Genomic DNA, 24,378 nt, shown 5'->3' on the forward strand with positions numbered 1-24,378 from the left:
CTGCGAGTTCCGTTCGGGAGAACCAACCATGGTTGCTAGAGCGCTGTTACCGGACTCCAGCGAATTTTTAACAGTGTGGCGACGGCCTTTGACTTAAACCGGATGCGAAATGCGATAAAAGCAGGAGGGTGTCACTCCTGTCATCCGCTATGGAGATATACCGACTTTGACAGTAGTCAACATATGATGGGCCTAGCTGCATCTAGGCCCACGTCGCCCGTGCAATAGCATTGGGTTGTTTTGATTTTAACAAAGGCAGATGTTGGCTAGGACAAAATGGCAATTTTAAAATGTAATTAGTTTAAGCAACCACCATTGGGGCCAAGGGGCCTGTTGGTGAAGGTAATAAACATAAACACATAAAATCCAAACGAGATATTAATTTGTTAGGAGTCACCGAAAAAACATGTTTATTCTTTAACACATTTTTGAAAAAATTCCAAGGGGGATTAGTAAGAAGACACGGCAAGGCATAAATCCCCAACTATATACGGAGCATTTACGCCAATACATTCTGACTCAAGATTCCTGATTAATCACAAACAGAGCAAGGATTTCGGCATTACTATTAATAATAGGCCACACATTTCTGATTGCTGGATTCTTTTCCGGAGAGATTATCATTCACATTTTAGCACGTATTCTATACCAAACCAGGTTTTGGTTTCTGCTATTTCCTATTCACTTCTACATTAGTTCACCACAGATTGTTTGCTAACTTTATTATTTGTTTTTTTCTTTTGCTTTTATTTCTTCAACAGTAGTAGATAAATCCATCTTTCCTTAGAAAATGTTCCATTCGTTTTGCTGCGTTTTCCTCTCGATTCAAATAGTAAATGGTTTGTACTGAGAATCTGACCATATGAACTAAGTGCCTTCCACAAGCAGTATGAAATGGCGGTCAACTGAGCTTTAGAAACAGGGTCTAGTAATAAAACTATTCATACTGATAGCTACTACGGGATCAAAACTAAAAATGCATGTTGATGGCAAGCTATGCTACTATTATTCTAAACTGTTTACTAGGCTAGCCGCAATGCGCATTGCTCTTTTTTGGTAATGATTTGTCATTCAATTATTCTTCTGCTTTTGGTTCGATATGTCAAATTCAACGAACTTGTTCTCGTATGACTTTGTTCTAAACAGTGGCATATGGGTGTGTATGCAATCATGCTGGGTTCCATAAATTATTTTACTTCTATTCTACTTTGTTGTCAAGGGAGTATTTTGAACAATGCGGTAACATATGTTTGCAGGTGTTTTTTTGTTGTTGCTCGGTGGAATGTTTTCTTTTGTGTTTAGACCTTTATTCTATTAAAAAGATCGAATATAAAATGATTGTATGATTTTTTTTATAGCCGATGCTGTTCTGTCGTAGTGTCACAGGAAGAAAATTGTGTTATTTGTGTAAAATTTAACTTAATTTACGGCAGTCTTTAGTAAATTTTTCACAAGTTTGAAACTATAAAAAGTACGAATCGTAAATCAACTAATCCATTGAAGATTCGCTAAACCGCTAACCTACAGTCTAAACTTGTTAACACGGCCTGTTCTGCTAGCTCGTCTCATTCACTCTCACTGTTTCTATTTATTAGGGGTTTCAAAGTGTGTTATCTTCTTTCGCACATTTTTCTATTCTATTCACATCCTCCTCTAGCACATGCATTGTTTATTACAATATTATGATTAATATAATATATGTATACTATAAAGCTAGCTTTTCCGAGTGCTAATATCTTCAACCTGGGCCCTAGGTTGGAACTTAGTTGCATGTAAGAAGAACTATTATTTATCACAGTCAAAGAATGATACATGAAAAACAAACAAATAAGTACTCGTTCCTATTAACACGAAAAGGTGGGTTATGCTAACAAGGGTTCAGAAAACGCGAACTTATAGACAATTTCCAACCCAGTGTGCGCATTCGATGTAACCTCATGTTGCTCATAGATTACAGGCCGACTAATTACTATTTTCTAGCAGTGCATCCTTCTCGCCATCGTTAAAGTGGCTGGCGTTTGTGCTGTTTTTATCGTTGAGAAGAGGCGTTTTTGCGTCTACCTCTTCGGCTTCCCCATTCAACAGCGTTTTGCTGTCCATTTCGCGCTTGGATTCGTTACTAATTACGGTGGTGCTGTCATTGGTGGTCTGCTGCAGATGTTGCTCCTGCTGGTGGTTGTGTTCGTTGAGTGTTACCATATTCGATGTACTGCTCACCTTCATTTCCACATATTCCTGATTTAGGCGCACGCTGTTGGGACTGGTAGTGCTAGAGGAAGCTGACGCGATATGGTGTACAGGTGATTCGGTCGGTGGTGCTAATGGGGATTCTTTCGGTTCTTCAACCTCATGCACCGTTTCCATTGTGGTTACCGGCAGGATGGGAGAAGCGTTCTTGGGGATTCGGCCCTGCAAGTAGTACGTCATAAGCTGACCCTTTCCTTTTACTGCGACCAATCCTCGTTGCTCGAAGGTGTAACCGAAGGTTTGCAGGATTTGGCAGGTTTCTTCTGTGACCTGTAAGTTAACAATAGAGGAATGTACTTTTAAATTAAATAATTAATTGTCAAATCAACCTGAATAGCACCGGCTTTTCCAGTGCTTTCCATTCGGGATGCCACATTCACTGTATTTCCCCATATGTCATAATGAGGTTTTCTAGCTCCAATAACACCAGCGGTAATAGGACCATGGTTCACCCCCATTTTCAGTACGAAGTGGTTGAATGATTGTTCGTTGATACCCTGGAGAGCTTTCTTCAGTTCCAGGGCAAATTCCACCAGTAGAGACAAATGAGCCCAGCGCACCGATATAGAATCCTCCGGTTTAACAATTCGCGACGGGTTTAATCCACTAGCTGCCATGTAGGTGGAGCCGATTGTCTTGATTTTAATGATGTCTTGGAATTGGGGGAGCTCGAGAAGCTGTAAAAAAGTATTGATGGATCAAAATAATTTTCTCTATGTACCTTGCGTCTCCATCGAACGTACAAAGTAAAAGGAACAACACACAAACGACAAAAACATATGAACTTGGGCATAAACTACTCACCGCATCGAAGTCCGATATCACCTCGTTCAAGAATCGCAAACACTCCAGCCCCTGATTGTTGACCGTTTCCTCCGAGTAGAAGTCGGAAAAATTTGGCATACTGGCGAACAGAACGCCCACTTCGGCGTAACTTTGTGAGTATAGCTCATCGTGGGATCGCTTCCGGTTGCCCATAAAGTGTTCGGCCACGTGTCTTGGGAGCACATTGTACACCAAGGCCTCATTTCGCCGTCGCATGTCACTGGCTCGTTCCTTCTGATCACTGACCTCGGTTTTCCACATGAAGATTACCCGGTCGACCTTGTCGATCTGAATGAAAGACAAATGAAAGCAAAACCTGCGAAACGTACGATTACATGACATCTATACTTACGTGTCGCGCCAGAAAGGAGAGGGCAATCGTTACCGCAACCAACAGAGCAGAAAGGGTGTATCGCAGAGGAAACCTGTAAAGGGTGTTGAAATGGAAAAAAATAAAACATAAAAAATGGTGCTACCGGATATGAGCGTTGAAATTTCCACCAATCCACTCCTCTTAGAATGGGTTGGTTGGGTTTTACAACCACGCATCTTTTCATGCATGAAAATTGTATACGTTATTGTGAATTATTGTGTGAAGTTTATCTTTCTGTTGATAAGGAAAAATTATTTACACATTCGATATCTCGAAATCCTCGTTCCGGAATGCTTCATCCAAATGGAAAATGTTGATGTAGCAATGGGTGGCTGCGTCCGGGAAGCGTAAAATGATTGTTAGCATTTGAGTATATGTTTTGGAATGTAAAACAATGTTGTGGGTGGTAGCGGAGGTGTGCCGGAAAGGATGCCGATTCGGGACGTTAATAGTGTTAATAAGCTTATCAGAAAGGTAAACAAAGGAATGCTTCATACGTACAGGTGTCTTCCTTTAAATTCCACTCTGTATATAAATAAAATGCACTTGCACTTCACTTTCAAAACAGAATAACAGATACCAGTATTTCGACTACGACTTATAGTCATCTACACCCAGGTTTTTTTACGCGGGGGATACGTACTGCGTAAAAAACGCGCAAAAAACCGCGTTAATTGGAAAATCCGCGCAAAAAAACCCTCAGTAAAAGACTTAGAATATTTTTGGAAGTTTTTTTTTTGCACGGATTTCGCAATTAACGCGGTTTTTGCAAAAAATATTCCTTTTGAATTTTGAATGCAAAAGACTTGGACTTTTTTCTGAAAAAATTCTAAGTCCTTTTAAATGCAAAGAATTTAGAAGAATTTTGGCAGTCCCTTTGAATGCAAACAAAAATTCGGAAAGATGGAAGAGACGGGTCTGGAAGACTTCTTTTGGCCCGCACCCCAACAATATGGGTATTTTCGGAATTGTGTTGAAGAGTAGGTGCCAGAAATTGATTTTTGACGTCATTTTGAAATCAAAGATGGCGACTTCCGGTTCAGCGAAATTCGCTGTAACCCAATCAATGTGGGTATTTTCGGAATGGTCTTGACGATTAGGTGCCAAAAATAAATAAATCTGCACCTTCCCCGAAAAGTTTTCCATGAAAAAATGATTTTTGACGCCATTTTCTTATCCCAGATGGCGACTTCCGGCTTAGTGAGATTCTCTACAACTCAATCAATATAAGTATTTTCGGAATAGTTTTGGCGAGTAGGAGACAAACGTCGATGTTTGGCTTCATTTTAAAATTCTAGATGGCGACTTCCGGTTTACCGAAATTCCCGCATGAAAAATCTAGGCAGTCATCCAGAACATCCTCAAATATAAGATCTAATCATAAACCAGCAAAATGCAAAATATTTTTATGTGATCATCCAGTGCGGTGAGAATGGAAGAGAGAGAATAAAGAGACGTATGTGGTGTGAGCTGGGGGTTTGAATTTATTCAAATTAAACATATTGCTTAAATTTAACTAAATTCAAGTGTATAATTAAAACTATTTGTACTACAACTTCAACTTCCAAAAATTGATTGGGTTATAGCGAATTTCGCTAAATCGGAAATCGCCATCTTGGATTTAAAAATGGCTTCAAATATCAAATTTTTGAACCTACTCGTAGATCATTCCGAAAACACTCATATTGACTGGGTTATAGTGAATGTGGCTAAACCGGAAGTCGCCCTTTTGGAATTCAAAATGGCGTCAAACATCGACCTTTGTCTCGTACTCGTCAAGACCATTCCGAAAATACCCATATTGATTGGGTTATAGCGAATTTCGCTAAACTGGAAGCCGTCACCTTGGATTTCAAAATGGCGTCAAACATAAATTACTGGCACCTGTTGCATGGGTTGTAGAGAGTTTCTGCTAAACCGGAAGTCGCCATCTTGGATTTCAAAATGGCGTCAAACATAAATTTCTAGCACCTACTTGTCAGGACCATTCTGAAAATACCATATTGATTGGGTTATCATCTTGGAATTCAAAATGCGTCAAAGATCAATTTCTGGTACCTACTCTTCAAAACCATTCCAAAAATACCCATATTGATTGGGTTATAGCGAATTTCGCTAAACCGGAAGTCGCCATCTTTTGAATTTGAATCACCTGTCTGTCAAAGAGATCGTGGCAGCACTGGCGAATCGTCCGGACGTGTTGTCGTTAACGTCCAATATTTTTCAAAGTTTTTTAGTGATATACAATATATTCAACAGAAAAATGAAGTCAATAGTTTAGTAGGTAGTTTTTCCCGTCGAGTTGCGTGTTAGCAGTATTGCGAGAAAAGTGTGATTTTGCATATAAATTGGTAGTCACAACTTTGCCATTGAAGTATGTGAAGCAGGACTCGAAAAAATACGCCCGTTCATTCCACTTAGCGCCTGCGGCGCCGCCTGAACCTGAGTAGCTGATGCAACAATTTCACGGATGGAGCAGAATTCTTTACAGAAATCTCTCGAATTTATTCAGAGCTGGTGAGATAGTTTCATGTCATTTTTCAATGCTTATATACATAAATATTTTCCTTTATGTAAAAACGTACCAGAATCAAAAATATTTTTCATTCTGGAAGTGCGAATATATTGCAAATATCCAATTGATACGTGGATGTATTCGCGCGGAGCTTATTGTATATAAAGGCGGCCTCAGAATGTACGTGTAGGAACAGGCATTCTTGAAATGGGTCGTTGGATGTACAATAGAGCTATCGCCTTTTGTAAAAAACCTCATAAAAAACCACGCAAAAAAACCGCGTAAAAACCTGGGTGTACTATACAAAAACACAATCTTACGAATATTATATTATTCCCTCTTGTATATGCATAAGTTAGCTGTACAATTTCTTTAGTTTCATCATATGAAAACAAAATAATATTTAAACGTGTAACCCACTAGTTTTAAGAAATTCAAAATGTAAAGCAAAGAAAAAAATGCACCTTTAAGCTAACGTAACCGTGTCTTATCAAATAAACGAATTTAATAAAAAAAACACTGTCTTCGCGTTTAAACCATACACAATGAACTCTGATCCTTTTGGAGCATAGACAATCCGCTAAATATTCTAAAGATTTCAAAAGAACTAACGCAGAAATACCCACAGTGCGATGAGCTCAGAATTGTGTTATTTTGACTAAAGCAATCAAATTGCGTTACTGGCGACAAGCCGTTTATGAAGGACTACCGTGTCAACAGGACCGCTCACAACATTGAGATCGACGGTGCAGTCACCGATTCGAATTTGTCAAGCGTGGATCTACTGAAGCACGGAGTTGGCTACTTAAAGGGCTCCTTGCTCTAACGAGCAAAGATTTTGAATGGAAATAGCACTGGGCCGGACAAAATGGTGTATCCTTCTAAACTCGTGTCAACTAGCCTTTGGCAGGAGATTCCGCATAACCATGCCACGTGTACACACAGCCAGAGCCTAAAATTCTCATACCTATTCAAAAAACGACGAAATTCAGAGAATTCATCTTCGTCCTTTCCTTGCCTCTTTCGTCGCTAAATGCATGAAAAAATAAAACAAAAAAGGCGATGTCCACTCCTCTCTCTATTCTACGAAAACGAATAGCAGTAGCAGCGACTTTCGTTTTATTATGACAATCCGAAATTTCAATTTCGTTTTGATTCATGCTCAGTAATTTGCGATTCTCATTCATTAAATGAAATTAATGCAATGTGCATCTAATAATGCAACTACAACATTGTTAAAATGAGAAATATACACACCGATCAGGCTTCCGTCTTACATTACCATCATTAGCTCGCAAATCTACAGAATCGAGCATCGACAAATAAATATCATTGCTAGTGTATTTTCGTTTCCCCAGCAGTAAGTTCAATATCGAAGTTACAAATATCATTCTAAATCTCAAAGCGTAAACGAGCGTGCGAAGAGAATAATGAAAACGCTACATGCTTGCTTTGTCCTAGCCCGTTGTCTCATTTTCGATTTCGCAAAGTGCTAGTGGTATGGAAAGAAGATTCGTTCATTCGTCAGTTTCGCCTGATTTTGGCAAATGAAAAAAACATTTTCCGACGCTGCACACAGCATCCGAGGAATCTGAAGCATTCCCTTAAAAAGCGCTCTGAGTACTTTTTTGTAGAAATATTAAAAAGGGCTACGCCACTCACCACGACAAATCATTATGCTCTCTTGGCTGAGGAGTGCGATTCTGATGATCCCCAAATCGGGACCTCTTTTACTGCTCCCAAAAATTATAGAAAGATGAGAATCCTTACAAAAGTTTAAGTTTTTCTCTTAAGAGGCCTCCATATATGCCAGCTCAAGCAAGCTCTGACACAAAGCCAAAGTAAATAGTTTATGATCTTTGAAATTTTAGATAAATCAAGTAGTTTTTGGCACTTCCAGGAACACCAAAAATCTTATGTGACATTTCAACCAGAGATTTAACTTAATGCAGAGCTCGTTGATGACCGAAAACTTTGAGATATTGCTGAGCTCTTCCCAGCATCGTGTAGGCCTCAATTTTCACGGTACGGCGTAGGGTTGACTTCTCGATTACAATTGATCTAGCTTACGTGGAGATAATTGATACAACTTTAAGAAGAGGAGCTGCACCAGCATGGTCTTTCAGCGACTTTAAATAACTTTTTACTAAACTTGTTGTCGGAAAAGCACATGCATTTTTCGCATGGTGACTTATCGACATCACGATTTAGCTACATGGGCCTTCCCCAGGGCTCATGTCTAAGCCCCCTGTTATACAATTTCTATGTCAACGACATTGATGAATGTCTTGTCAATTCCTGCACGCTAAGGCAGCTTGCAGATGACGGTGAGGTCCCAAAGCCGTCGATCTACAAGGACCATTACAGAATACCTTGGACAGTTTGTCTGCTTGGGCTATTAAGCTGGGTATCGAATTCTCCACGGATAAAACTGAGCTAGTTGTATTTTCTAGGAAGCGTGAACCAGCACAACTACAGCTTCTATTAATGGGTCAAACTATCGCTCAGGTCTTCACAGTAAGATATCTAGGGGTCTGGTTCGACTCGAAAGGTACTTGGGGATGTCACATTAGGTATCTGAAACAGAAATGCCAACAAAGGATCAACTTTCTTCGTATAATAACCGGAACATGGTGCCCACCCAGGAGACCTAATCAGGTTGTATCAAACAACGATACTGTCGGTAATGGAATACGGATGCTTCTGCTTTCGCTCCGCCGCGAACATACATTTCATCAAACTCGAAAGAATTCAGTATCGTTGTTTGCGTATCGTCTTAGGGTGCATGCAGTCGACCCATACGATGAGTCTCGAAGTGCTGTCGGGCGTTCTCCCGTTGAAAAATCGATTTTGGGAACTCTCGTATCGATTGCTCATTCGATGCGATATCTTGAACCCGGTGGTGATTGAAAATTTCGAAAGGCTTGTTAAGCTCAACTCTCAGACCCGTTTCATGTCCCTGTACTTTGACTACATGGCGCAAAATATTAACCCTTCTTCTTACAATCCCAACCGTGTACACTTGATAAATACTTCTGAATCTACTGTTTTCTTCGACACACCCATGAAAGATGAGATTTGTGGAATTCCGGACCACATACGCCCGCAAGTGGTCCCAAACATTTTTTATGATAAATTCCGGGAAGTCGACTGTTATAAAATGTTTTACACTAACGGATCAAACCTCGAAGAGTCCAATGGCTTCGGTATTTTCAATCAAAAGTTCACCGCCTCCTACAAACTCAGTGACCCTGCTTCAGTTTACGCCGCAGAACTTGCTGCCATTCAGTATACCCTTGGAGTCATTGAAACATTACCCGCACTTTATCGTTTCGGACAGCCTCAGTTCCATTGACGTTATTCGCTTGATGAAACATGGAAAGAACGCCTCGTATTTTTTGGGGAAAATACGGGAGCTACTGAGTGCTTTATCTGACAATTCTTTCCAGATTACCTTGGTGTGGGTTCCTTCTCATTGCTCCATTCCGGGCAATGAGAAGGCGGACTCCTTAGCTAAGATGGGTGCCCTAGAAGGTGACGTTTATGAAAGACCAATTTGCTTCCACGAATTTTTCAGTATTACCCATCAGAGAATCCTCGAAAGTTGGCAAACTTCGTGGAGCAGTGGGGAGCTAGGAAGGTGGCTACATTCAACAATCCCTAAGGTATCGACGAAACCTTGATTCAAGGGGATGGATGTGGGTCGTGCCTTCATTCGTGTGATGTCCCGACTCATGGCAAACCATTACACGCTGGATGCACATCTCCGGCGTATTGGGCTCATGGATAGTGGTATCTGCATTTGTGGCGACGGCTATCACGACATCGAGCACATTGTCTGGGCGTGCACCGACTACAGTTCCGCCAGGTCTCGTTTAATGCAAGCCGCGACGTCCTCTATATGTCCCTTATATACACATTTATGAAAACCATCAATATACAAATCTAACCGCCCCTTCTTATTTTCCTTATCATTCTCAGAACCCTCTTCTACCTGTATCAAAGCATCTCTATCGAATGAGCCAACAAACACGGGACCTACAGCACGGACATCGCATGCTTAAATCGAAATGTAGCCGATCCACATCTGAGCTGTACTACGAAATCGTCCATCTTGAGGAGGACCACCCGGCGTCCCAGTACATGATTCAGTACAGATTCTTCCTGATGAAGGCCACCCGAGTTTGTAATCCATCCGTTGATCTCCCGATGCCTGAAACTCTCTCTCTTTTCTCTCCCTGCCATCTTTGTCGACCCTCCCTCTCCTGACTCTTATACCCAGAAGTAGCACCGCTTACCTCCCCCCCTCCCAAATATCTTCCCGAAGCATTTAGCTCTTCCTATCTCTTCTAGTTTTAACTATTATAGTATATAATCTCGTTGAAAATGCCCAACTCTACTACCCACTAAAAATAACTCTAATTACGAATTTTTACAAAATTCAATCATGCCCTCTAGTTATTCCTACTTTTAAGATAGTAGTAAAAAATGTCCCCCTTAGTTAAACATTATTTGCTCCAGTAATCTCACTGATAAAAATGTCAAACCATATTGCCATAAAAACTAACTGACCCCCCTAATCTTACGAAAATCATATTACCCCCTTGTGTAGATATATAACATAACTATAAAATCTCATTAGTTTCATTTTAAAAAAAATCTATATGCAATTCCCTAGTTTTAAGTAATTTAAAATGTAAAACAAAACAAAATTGGCACCTTTAAGCTAACGCAAACGTGCCCTATCAAATAAACGAATTGAATAAAAAAAACACCATATATTATGAATAAATCTGGACGAAACTGACAGGACCGTAAGGTTATCTTTTGGAACCTTTAGTGGAGTCTTAGTTGCGCGATTCTTTGACATATTGGCATACACATTATTTTTCAGTTAGATTTTCAAACAAAAATTTAGTTTGTCTTATTTTAACATTAGGAGTTCCCTTCTAGGAATATGTGAACGCAAACATGTAGTTGTGTTTGAGAGGAAATCAGAGCGATCGATCGATGAAAACCCACCGATTGGGTGAATAAATGTGTCGATCAAAGTCACGTTCATGTGACAAAGATGCTTTCATATTATGTTTAAACTAGAATGGGACAAATTCAACTACCACCAGTACCACATATGAATGTAAATAAAACAGATTACTCACCCGTAACTATAACCATCAGTGCGATTTTGCTCAGATGCGACAGCTGTGTAATGATGGATATGGCAATCAGAATGAGCACGGTGAAGTTGCTAAAGTACGACGGGTACAAACAAATGGATGACGGGTGCATTTCAGTGGACAGGAACGACACGTTGGTGACATTGAGATGCAGTGGAGTTCGACCGGAGGCTGCCAGCTGAATGTTTGAACGAAGAGTTAGAGCATTGAATAGGAAATCAGTTAATTAGTTGAATGTTGCTGTTGCATCCTCAATAGCAAGCTTATTTGAATTTCAATTGGCTGAGTTTTCTCCGAATATGGTCAAGTACGAATAAATTTGGAGTGCAAATAACATGCAAAATATTTGCAACCACCCAAGATAATTGAATTACCGAAATTCATATTCATTGGATGTAAAGCATTACTACTTTCCTGTGCAAATAGAACGGAAACTATACGGGAAACACTGTTGGGCTGAGCAAACTTACCATATCGCTAGCATTTGATATTCCTATGAGAAGCACGATTATGATTGCCGTTGATTTGCGTAGGCCGACACAGTCGTTGAAACGTTTACTGTTCAACGTGATGAACGCCGGTAGAATCTAAAATTGAGTCCGGAAAGGAAAGCAATATGTAGTCAGTGATTCGCTGGTGCATATAGGAAGCAAGTGTCGAAGGAATTGTTTCTAACATCGTACGTTTGCCGGTTAAATTAACGCACGAAATGCAATTCATTTCTGTGCTCTCGTTTCCCACAGAATACAGAAAATGAAGCATATAGCATTGTAGCTTTTATCACTTAAATTTGTGAAACGTTTGTTAGCATATGCATAACGTGGAGCGAGTTTGTTCGAGGAACCGAATTAAATTTTAATGCATTTCCATATATAATCTATTCGAGCCGTGCTGTGTCGCACGAAAACGGCGATTTTCCATCCATGAAGTTCTCTTTCACAGGATGTCTATGGGAAGGTGCACAAGTTTTCTTCTCTACGAAACGGTGCTATCACCATTCTGTTCAATCTCCGTCAACCTCTTCAAGTCAGATGTGGGGGAAATTGGCAGCATTGACGGAAACGTGCCGTTTGGCGTAAAACATGTTTTCAATACTTTTTGAAATATCGATTGGCAAAGTGAATTGAACAGGATTTGAGGTTTTGTATATGTATTGTTAACTTCCTTCTGCTCCAATTCAATGCAAATTGGAAATCAAATTAATCCGCGAGCTCGTTTCAGTCCGAGGATTTTATAAGAAATCAATCAATCGAACATCGCCCGAGTAGTCATGGTTATTCAGGAACAACAAATATTGATCAAGGTTGATAATGGTCATCGATCAGCAATAAAGGACATGTGCTTGTTTCTACATCTAAGCAATTAGAAAACGCCAATCTCAATCATTAAACGATAAAACCGTTCCCGTCAAACCTGATGAATTCCAACACGACACCAGCCATCGTATGCATATTTTCTACTCGAACCAATCAGTCTATTGTATGTATTTCCATTTGTTATTCTATTTTTTGTGCCTGCATTGTCCTGCGAGACCAGTGTGTGTATCCATCTCGGTGTGAAACTATTTTATATTTATATTTCCAATATTTGCTCGTTTGCCACACGGTCAAACGGAACCCATTATGTGCAAAATTGTATATTGCGATTTTAACTTTCGTGCAATTAATTTCCTGTCACGATGCGCTCACACTTTGAAGGTGTCGGGCCACTAGGTCGAACGCCGTTGAACCGAACGACATTAGGTCAAATCGTCGCTGTTGTGCTATCTTACGACATTTTAGCATTTTTCGAGAAAAACGCATTTTAAAGTTTGAGATTGAATATCTTAAAATTTATAAATGTTAGAAGCTTTTCGGAGAAGGCATTTGATGCTTCTATCTTTTCTGAAGTAATCTCTCGATTTGTGAGAAGATCGGTTGAGTATAGTTACAGTTTTTGCTTTAAATGTAAACCAAAGTCGCTCGCATACTTGTCATAGGTGTGTATTGATGATAAAATATGTATGACGTGTCGCAAATGTTCACAGAAGATTTCATATAAAGATGAATCATAATTGATATGTAAAATTATGCGTTATAGATCACTATGTCCAATATTATACTTTTCATTGAGATAGCAGCAATATCAGCTTACAAAATGATGGTATTGGACCACAAAGTTTTTCCGGCTTTCCTCCTTTATTCGAGAGAAACAATAAACAAAAGTACCGTAAACCGGGGTGACTTTGATCATCGGGGTGACTTTGATCACTCGAAACTTTTTTCGTAGATAGCTTATTAAACCAGAATAGTCTACCGAATCATTTTAGTTTGAAATGATTTTTACTCTAAACTTATGAAATACTGGTTTGTTATACTTTTTGAGTATTTTGTTCGGTTTTTGGGTACAAAAACCGAAATTTGCCTTTACCTTATTTTTATGAAGATTCATGAAGTGTCTATTTTTTATAAAACAAATAAATCTCAGATTTGAGCAAGAGTAATAAATTACAAACGAGAATTTATTTTCCTTTAGAGTGGGATGGACCAAATTTACTTTTAAGAGTTTGTTTATTTTAAATACAATTTTTTGTGAAACTAGTTGGCAATTATTTCAAATTTTTTTAAGCTAAAACTCGCAATTTTTTTTATTGTTCAATATTCCAACGTGTTAAAATGGATGAAACTTTTTGTACATTGATAAAACACTGAAATAAAACAATTTTAGCAGTTTTAAAGGTTTTCAGAATCTTTTATTCTAGTTGGACACAAATTATACGTATTTTGGTTACTCGAATTTTACAGTACATTGAATACTTTGTATAATGCCAATTAACATCTATTTAACAATGAGTACCTTTCCAGAATTAGTTTAAATAAACATTTGAATGAAAAACATTGACATCAATAACATAATGTGGGTGAACATGCAGGTTATCAAAGTCACCCCAGAATACGAAAACGGACATCAACTTGAAATCATTTTCGGAGAAATAGCTTTAAGCGGACAATTTTAGGTAAAACCATCCAATCTTGTTCTCCTTATATCAGTACATGTTTTAAAAATATTAAACTTGAAAAAAATGTGTTGCGTCTAAAAATATGCAATGATTACTTCGAAAAGCGATCAATGTCACCCCGGTTTACGGTAGGTTCCATTAACAATTTGGAGACAAACAATGTTATTGTTAACAGGCGACTAGACAAACCAAATATTCTTCTTGCATAATCCATAATTACATTTCGGTATACTTTCCAACACTAGTGAAATCTCAAAAGGAAATTTGTTCAATAATCTTGAAAATATAAGCCAACCATTCCCAGAAAAAAAACTTCGGTAGGAAAAGTTTTGCTCCCGAGACAAGAACCTAGCTGGTTATGGTTGATCTGCATAGGAATTACCTATGTCATCAGAGACATCTGTTGGCTTGCTATAAGCTTTTTGGCATAGAAGAATTTTAAAATTCTAAAAACGCGACATTATAGAGATTTTAAAATTTTGTAACATGGCATATCTAACTCAGTTCACCCCGAAATGGCGTTTGTCATAAGATAGCACAACAGCTCCGGGAGAAAATGTAATATTTTGCCTCTGATTTGAAGCGATTTAACGATTATAGTATTTTAATTTTGGGATGTTATCAGTTGAATCAGTCAGTCGTTTTTATCGCTTGATAAAGGTGAAATAAAGTCGTCGAAACTGTTGGATAGAGAAACAACACGTCCCTTTAGATTACATTTCAATGACCGATTCGGCCGATAACATCCCAAAAAAGTAAGGGCTCTGATATAGGGACCCGTAGCAGTTAGCGGCGCCAATGAACCATCATGGAAATCAATTCTTACTACGACATATTGTAGTACTCATTACATGTTTTATGCGAGTTTGGAAAAATCAATTGTGTGTTTTTGTTCTTTTTTAACACACGGGCTGCTGTTTTCAATTTTTTTTTACGAAACTGTGGCTACTCCATTTCTTTAGAATATTCCTAAAAATTGAAAATTTAGGATTGATTCAGGTCTTTTGAAGCTATCAGAAGTTAATGTTTAATTATATGACGAATATGTTGAAAAATAAACATATTCCCTATCTATGATATTAGGTCAGATCGACTGTGCTAGCGAAAATATCGCGAGGCATTTCATGTAGATTTTTCAAGCTAGTTTTGAAAAAGGCAATGGTGATACCAGTTTTAATAAGACAGCAACAAAGTTAAGTAACTCAATAAAAAACTTCTTTTAGGAAAATACGGTTCTTCGCTTCAATCTTTGTAAGCTTTTTTTCATGTAGAATGTGAGATAGAGTCCTAGTTTCTTTACATTTATGCTGGAGATTAGTTTGTTCGCTTGACATAGCAAGGGCAAGGCCGTAATACTTAGTTTGTGGCTTATGGCCCTCGACATGGAGCTACAACTTGACTTAGCTGCTTCTGTTTCTGTCGCCTTCTACGACATGGAAGCAGGTTCCAGTATATCAATAGTTGATTAATCCAACCCACCGGAAACCACACTGTTGCTAGGTGGCTTTCAACGGAGGACAAAACAGACCCAACGATTTTTTTGTAAATCCGTAACTAGTTCTACGACTTCGTCAATATGTACAGCTAATATTTAATACTTGAAAAAATCATTTACAGACTGTTTGGTTGAAATAGGTTCCAAATTAGGAATGTTTTCTATTCCAGAAAAAATGATTTCCTGGAAAATGTAATGCGATTATAACATTTTAAGTTTTGTCTTAGCCAAATTTCAAAATAGAGAACAACTGCGGAATATTAAATTCAGGTATTCCATACCAACGACTGTAAAGGGGAGAGTGGGTACGCTTGATCCCACTTTTGTTTTTTTCTCATAACTTTTCAATGAAATAAAAATTTCAATTGCAAAGTAGTCAATTCGAATTGTAAGAGCTGTGAATAATGTGTAAATCCGAATATTATGCACTGTCAATAATATGAACAGTCATGCCAAAACGAGGTTTTTGGAAAAACGTGTGGTAAATTGATCCCCCGCCTACTAGGGCTAAAGAAATAAAGCACCAAGACCTATAGATACGAAAGTTTAGCTAACCACCTATCCTGACAAATTAATAAATAAAACTACTTTTTTAGATGCACGGCAAACTTTAATCACAGTAGAAAGTCGAGACAAGTATTTGTGGTAAATCAATGCTGTTTAATTGGCTTTTTCAACCTTTAAAAACTTATACCATCATTTGTTCACGGAAAAAAACATTTTAGACTAATTAATAGTGCCAGGTACGTTATGAAAATGTTTTTCTATTTCTATACATTTCGAAAGTGTTAGAGAGAGCTAATGATAGGGATCAAGAACAAGGATGCAAAATGCCTACCTTTTCTGCGGCTGTAATTTTTCTGCCTACATTCTCATTTCTCTCTCGATGCTGCTGTCATTCGCTAGTGCAGGACGCCCAGCGCTGTACGGCTGCCTGTGTGCAAAGCAGTAACATGACAAAAAACTACTGTCCCCAGTACAGCCACCAGACGCGAGCGGTACAGATTCTCTTTCCTTATTTTACATTTTTTAATATTTTCAATCTTTTTAATATTTTTATTCAAAAATGACTACAATGAATGCGGCTCATGTACGTCACGGCCGGCATCAACGCATTCGTGTGCGGGCCTCTCCCTTTGACTATGCAGAGAAAAATGTACAAAGCGAGAGAACAAACTTTACTACGCCACACTCTCACCGAGCAGTCGGAGTACAGCAGCAAAACAAAAATGTATTCTACTGCTGTACTGGAAAATGTACTCGGTTTGGCTACCGTTCTGGCAAGAGCTGTAGTGATGCGTCGCTGTAGCGGGCTGTACGGCTTGTGCAAATGTAAATATACCGAAAAAAATGTAGTTTATCGGTACCGTTGGCATCCCTGATCAAGAATACCCAGTGTTACAGGGATCAAAGACACCTATTGTATTGGGTGAACAAAATTTAATATTTTTTGTATGTGTAGTAAAACTTTTTATTCGAAAAATATGTTTTTCTAGGCGAAAGCTCCTAGAAAGTAATCGTACTTGAACATATTCATAAATAAATAGTTCGACAATCTCATATAACCGTTCAAAAAATTTGTGAAAAGATCTTCGAGATAGATTTAATCACATATTTTCTAAAATGGTATACAACATTTCCAAACTAAATGTAATATATCAGATTTGTTTTTAAAACATCATAAACGACCAAATACTTCATTTTCTTTTTATATTGTTATAGCTTTATGCGTATAGATTAGGAGATACGGCCAGGGAATCAAATACCGCAATATGGTGTTAATAAGCTCTACAGAAGTGGTAAAACACCAAAAATAATAATACAGACATGTTTCGCGAATAACTATAATAAAACTCAATGTATGAAGGTATTCAATAAAGCATTGATTTGGGATACATAGATAAAACTAAAATAAAGTATTATATCTTATTGAAATATTGAACAGGTATTGCAAAATGTTTCTTCAATACCTGCTTAATACTTCAATGAGGTACGGTGCTAAAAAATAAAAAAAATATTGAATGTACTTTTAAAGTGATCTGTTAGAGGTTGTAGATCTCGTCAAATACAACACAAAACCACGTTTGATCAAATTAATATAAATGTTGATTTATAGCAAAAAACTGTTTTTCAGGATTTGCAGCACGAAAATATTTTTATGCGGTCATTTTTAAACAGATTTTAAATTCTCTAAGTGTTTTGGAAAGAAGATGAAATGACTATTCCAACGGTATGCTATGTTATGTACTTTTGCTAAAAGTACTATGCGGTTCTGGGACAATATGAATGTACTTATTATTTTGCGATTTTTTCATAAAAAAATTGCTCCACATTATTAGAAAGCATCTTTGTTTAAATTGAAATTTAGGGAGAATATTTAATTCCACATCAAACGATCTATTCATGATCAAAAAACGGTTGAAAAATGGCAGAGTTATCATCTATTTTCCAAATTATGAACTTTCAAGGGGACAGTCTCATATAAAATTTAAAAAAGAATAGATTAAAAACATAGAAAAAAATAACGGAAGACATAATTATAGCATCTTATAATGGTAGACAATACCTCACTAACCCCTTAAGAGTTCACGCGAGCAAGTTTCTAATTTGGAAAAAAAATAATAACTGCAATTTTCAACCGATTTTAATGATAAACAGGTGGTTAGATGCGAAATTCAATGCTCTTTCTAAAATTTTATTAAAACAAAGACGCTTCTTTAAAAGAATGTTGAGTAATTTTTAAAATTATCATGGAAAAATCGCAAAATTATTGTGGTTTTCATATTGTAGACCTAAAACTGCAAAGTACCTTTGACAAATTTTCTGTATGCTCCAGGAAAAATATTCTTCGCGGACTCCCAGCAACTAATTCGCGGTCGCCAGGTTGAGAATTGTTTCTTTAGATGTAAACATTATACTCCAAAAAACTTTGCATCAAAAATTTAGTTACTTTTAGCTATAAACTAAAATTCGACAGACAATTGAGTTGTTTTTTCCAATTTATCTGGTAATATAATGAAATAAAGATTTTAAAAAATTCTGGTGTTCATGGATGTGAATTAGCTCACAAAATCAAAACAGCTTCGTTATTTTCTCGCACATTATATCATAAAATTCAAAATATTATTCCTTGATCCATGATATATTCCTTCCATTTGCGATTCCTCATTCGTACATGATAAATATTTCACATAAAAGACTCTAAAATAAGTTTCTATTTTCATGATATATTTCATATAGTATTCATCTTTGTGCTTGGTCGTATTATTTTCACCTATACAATTTCACAGAACTCAGAATAGTATTCATGGATACAATTTTGCTTTGTGAACTTATAATTGATCGTGGTCATGAATGAGTTCACAAATTTAAAGATATCCCTAATCATTTCCAGGATCTAGTTCATAGTTTAAGCAACTTACACCTTAGCCTTGATAATTTCACGTGAACGTGCAATGGCACAAAATTCCTAATTATACATGAAACTAATTTTGTTCCGTAAACTACTACCTGATTCATAATATATTGATCACGATCGGATATTTATACTCGTGAAATAGATCACAAAACCATAAGATACCACCGAACGATTTCACCTTTGTTACTTAGTTTATAAATCATTCAACGTCAGATTTTCAAACCAAAATTTGATTTTTCGAATTTTGTTTAGCGTTGTTTAGCAAAAAATAATCGACACGTATTTATTTTGCTGAGCACGATATTACGATACGATCAAGTTATAATTTTTGAAACTTGAATTTTATAAAATTTAGCGCTTGATATTTTCACCGGCTTACGGCTACGCACACGATTGCAAACGCCACAATAAAGAAAATACATGATGTGGCAATCGACAGCTGTGGCCAGATTAGGTTTTTGTAACGCCATTTATATTTTTGTTTCTTAAGAAGTTTCTCCAATAAATATTTCATAGGTAAACATAATTCCACTGTGAAAAAAGAAAAAAAAATGCCCCGTAGAGAGGTCCGAATGACCCCTACATTGCGAAAGGATGGAAAAACGTAGAGTTTTGCAAATCGTCGCCTAACGCTGCCATGGAATGGTGCAAATGAACTTTTATGGCACCAAAATGTAGCTGAGGTTTCAAATTAATAATTAGGACCTTTGACCAATAAATTCATTCACATTTATCCAACTAAAAAGGCGATTTGCTTAGCCGAATATCCCCAGGGAAAAATTTTGGAAAAGACCAATTTTTTTGTGCATAAGTGCACAAGACCTAAAGTATGGCTTCCCGATCAGAATGAAATAACAAGATTATAACAGAACACAGTTTTTATAACATATTGTGTTATAAAGAAGGTCTCGTTAGTAGTTAAAATAACAGAAATTTATAACAAGTAACAATGCGAGATATAGTTTTGAAATCTTTCTATTAAGTGTTTCTGATCGGGTTAGTATTAAGTTGATATTAGGTACTGACGAGAAGAGTCCGAAACACTAATAATCTTACTTTATGTTAGGTCTTGTGTTCTTATTAGAGATGGGCAAACAGATTCAGTTTGGATAGTGAACGGTATCCAATTCACTCACTAAAATGAATCGACTCCTTTAATCAATTCAGTAACTCGTTTTAGTATTTTGAAAAATGATTGAGATAAAACGAGCAAAAATCCAGAGCTTCAAGAAACGCTTTCATGTTGCACATATTTGAAGTATTTTGCTAAAATAGTTCGATTTTCTACAATGGACTCAATTCATTTTATGTTTCTCGAATACTATTAGAGAAAATGTTGACGTCGAAGGTATGTATTGGCGTTTTAGCATAATTCCCACTAAATAGACTGGTAATTGGCTCCAGAAGCCCTATTCCAAATATATACTTGTTCGGATGTTTCTGGTATGCTTACAAGAATCTTTTAATTTGTATGTAAAAATATATGAAATATCGGCAATGGAAACAGTAAATTTAATTAGAAATACCAGCATCATCTTATGTATCCTAAAATTTTAAGATGTATAGCTGAAGATGAACGGATCAACATTGCAGGAGACTGCAAATTGATCCGACTTCGTAGTAAAAAGATTTTGTAATATAATGTTATATGCTGCCTCTCTTTCTCGCACATGCTTAGAATAGGACATTTTCAAAAATTCTTTTGATCTTCGAAGTTAAATAACTTTGTTCGGTAACCTTTAATCATTCTGCAACTTTTAATGAAGTTGTTCGTTATTAAAAATGCTACATTATCTGAAGTTTTGAGGTATGCAGAGTAACTGTGGGAGTTTTTATTGAATTTTTATTGTTTATTCCCAATTTTCCATATATTTCACGGTAGAAACATCTAAAGTCTTGTGAGTGAACCACAGCTCTAGGAAAAAAACTTTTATTTGGCATATGATTTGTGGAACTAATTACCATTTGATTTAGCAGTGTTCCGAAAAAAGTTAAAAAAGTCGGTCTAGTGTATAATATTTGTCATGCATTTGGTTTCATTCGCTCTAAAGATTCATAATCATGGTTAACTGTCACTTTGGTCATAATAATTAGTCACTTTTCCAGTGAATCGCAGATCTTTAACCCTTTCATGACCAACTTTTTTCTAGTGAATGTAGGGTTTCAAAACTATTTTTCTTTGAAAGCGGTGGGGTCAAGAAACACGAAAAGCCTATTTTCATAAAGATAGGTACTTCTATGGCAGTGCTAGAAGCTGGTCAATTTTTACCTTGTAATACTCAATACAGTTCTTCTAGAATAATTACAACAGTTCAATTACGTGGAAAACGTAGCCAACGACGGTATAAATTGATAAGTTTTATCAGTTTTCAATAATGTTGCACCATAATGAAGATATATGAAAAAATCATTTCCGGTCGTCAACGTAAACTGTCCCTGGCAGCACTGCTCCATCGGAAACAAATCAAACTAATTGCGATAACTTCAGTTCTAGAGCCGATCCTTGTAACTGTTAATACTCAAATTAAAGACAACAATCACATTAATGAGCCTTACTTGTTTTTGTGAACAAATCTCGCCTCAATCAAAAGTTATAGTTGTTTAAAAACGTTGTTGTCCACAAACAACATGGGCATGAATGGGTTAAAAGAGATTCGTGGTTCATTCATTCTTTTTGAAGAGTCGATTCTTTTAATCGATTCGTGATTCATCCGCCCATCTCTACTTTCCAATCACGTAGTTATGTATCGCTGTAGCTCAGTCTGTGAAGGGGTGTCTTTGGTGAGCTATTAATTGTTGGTTCAAGTCTTGGTATTACTTTCGGGAATATTTTTTTATGCCAAAATAGTCACCAACACATTCGTAAGTTATTTATAGTAATTTCAGAACGGAACTTTACGAGATATGTCAATTATAAAGGCCTATCATAGGGCGCTCCGTGTAAAGTTGCCTTCCTTTATTGTTTTGTAATATCTCGAAAAGTGTTTTGAGATCACTCTACACAAAACATATTACAAAACCATTACCTTTTTTCAGACATCGAAAGGTTTATGAATGAAAGTAATTAGAATTTCCAATCTTATGCACTTCATAAGTTCAAAAAATCATAATCTAAAAAATATCATATTCACCAAAAACAAAAAATACGAATCAATTATTTTTCGAATTTTTCGCGAAGAATACAATAAAAAATTTCGAAGGAATTGGTTGTCAATCTGACATGGAATGACCCTTCAATATTATACATTTTTGCACGCAGTCTTAACATTTTCATGAAGCACTCAAAAAAGCTCAGAATATTATTCATGGGTCCAATCCGGTCCCATGGTTCCTGGCTCGTAGTATTTATATTCTTTCTTATGAAATAGTTCATGAAACCATAAAATTTATGGCCGCTTTCATGATACAATTTAAATAGTATACAATGCGGTTTAATACTTTCACGTCAAATATTTCGCAGAGCTCAGGCTATTATGGATCACTATTTCTTAATTTATAATACGTTATTCAGAATATTTCTTCCATACTCGGAATAAGTTTACAAAGCCACTTTCACTTTAATGAAATTCAGCTCTTGGTTTTGAAATTTCACGTGAACTAATTCACACAATTTGCAGTATTATTTATTTATTTCATTTTTGTTTCTTAAAAGGGTTCATTTGATAAGGGTCAATGTGATGTCCGTAAAGACATTTAAAACTGCGCTGAGCGTCAACAATACAAACAAAGATTTATAATTCACCGAGCGATTACACTTTCGTAATCCAGTTCCTATTGCCACATTGTCCCATGTGAAAATCCGGTAGATCCGATCCGATCCGATCCCAAGATAATACAAAAAGAAATTACGAAAATCCTGATTAAACTCCTAAAATCATGAATACGAGTCTCAATAGTCCCCCTAAGTAATCCGATTATAAGATCAAGAATAAAATCACAAAAGAGTTATTACTAAAACCATGATTTACCTCCTTAACCCATTATGTCCTAGCATATGAAATTTCATACGTAAAACTATCCATCGTTTAACGCGTATTGACTGTAGAATTTCGACAACTAACTGATTTATTATTGCACTAATGGGATTTCTTTTTGCTACAAGACAGCTGTCGATTTTTGTCATTTTATATTTGTGAATTGTGTTTAGTGGGGGAAAATGGCAGCTGCAAAGTTCAATACATTTAATTGATAGAAATAGTGCTCATCATCAGAGGTGGGAAAATACCAGTTGAGTACCGGTACGGTAAACCAAATTTTCACAAGTGTTTATGTTTCCTTTACATTGTGTGCGGTCTTGTAGCTGGTTGTGCTTATACGAGACACGAAAACCAAACCGAGTTTCGTTTACACTGCACCGCGGTTTGGTTTTGATTTTCGTTTACCGGTGCACGAGTATGGGAAGGAAACACGAGAATAACGAAACCAAACTTCGGTTGTGTTGCGGTTGTGTATTCGGGTTGATGTTTGTCGGCTGTGCTAGTGCTGCTAGTATTTTTATTAAGAATTCTAAACAAATTTCTTTATAATATAAGGTATCTTTTCGGTAATTGAAAAAATGTCTTCAGACATATTTCTGTTCAAATAAATTATGTTCGTGGTCACGAATGGCGTTCCTTAACTCAATATTGCGACATTTTCATAATGATTTATCATCAGGAAGTTTGCAATATGAGTATGTTTGGTATGGAAAACTGCCCAAAAATCGAAAGTAAAAGGAAATTTAATAGCCTCCGCTTTTTGCCTTTCTCAATAGAAAGGTATTGCAATTGCTCTGAAAACCGACTTTTTAACGGAGGCCCGGAAGGGGCGAGTGACATATACCATTCGATTCAGTTCGTCGAGTTCGGCAAATGTCTGTGTGTGTATGTATGTATGTGTGTGTATGTGCGTATGTGTGTGTATGTGACCAAAAATGTCACTCATTTTTCTCAGAGATGGCTGAACCGATTTTGACAAACTGAGTCTCAAATGAAAGGTGCAACGTTCCCATAGGCTTTTATTGAATTTCTAATGGATCCGACTTCCGGTTCCGGAATTACAGGGTGATGAGTACGAACACGCAGAAAATGTCGATTTTAATAAATTCTGCAATGAATGCATAAAGGTGAAATTTTTTCCAAAATTTGACCACAACTACTTCGATTTGTAGTATTAGGTCACTAACATCCATTCAAAGTCTATTTGGCCACATTGGCCACCATCCTCGGTTCCGGAAGCCCCGGCGGAAGTATCTAAATTCAGAATAACAGTCACATCGGTTTCTCGGAGATGGCTAGACCGATTCGACTAAACTTGGCCTCAAATGAAAGGTATTGCGTCCCCGTAAATGG

The 24,378-nt window shown here is 36.9% G+C and overlaps 1 protein-coding gene across 9 annotated transcripts in view; it reads right to left on the reverse strand.

Annotated features, from left to right (window-relative positions):
• Positions 1 to 586: 586 nt before the first annotated feature.
• The window catches only part of LOC131685069 (adenylate cyclase type 3), a 145,020-nt gene continuing 121,228 nt past the window's right edge, over positions 587 to 24,378 (reverse strand). For all 9 annotated transcript variants that reach the window (XM_058968486.1, XM_058968484.1, XM_058968481.1 and 6 more), the window contains 7 exons: positions 11,608 to 11,724; positions 11,120 to 11,315; positions 3,705 to 3,777; positions 3,425 to 3,497; positions 3,052 to 3,360; positions 2,577 to 2,924; positions 587 to 2,517 (listed from right to left, as the gene is read on the reverse strand). In XM_058968486.1, the coding sequence (XP_058824469.1) occupies positions 1,963 to 2,517; positions 2,577 to 2,924; positions 3,052 to 3,360; positions 3,425 to 3,497; positions 3,705 to 3,777; positions 11,120 to 11,315; positions 11,608 to 11,724 (1,671 nt within the window). In that variant the 3' untranslated portion in view covers positions 587 to 1,962. The remainder of the gene's footprint in view (positions 2,518 to 2,576; positions 2,925 to 3,051; positions 3,361 to 3,424; positions 3,498 to 3,704; positions 3,778 to 11,119; positions 11,316 to 11,607; positions 11,725 to 24,378) is intronic.

Source organism: Topomyia yanbarensis, chromosome 2 (assembly GCF_030247195.1).
Source record: "Topomyia yanbarensis strain Yona2022 chromosome 2, ASM3024719v1, whole genome shotgun sequence".
Taxonomy (NCBI): domain Eukaryota; kingdom Metazoa; phylum Arthropoda; class Insecta; order Diptera; family Culicidae; genus Topomyia; species Topomyia yanbarensis.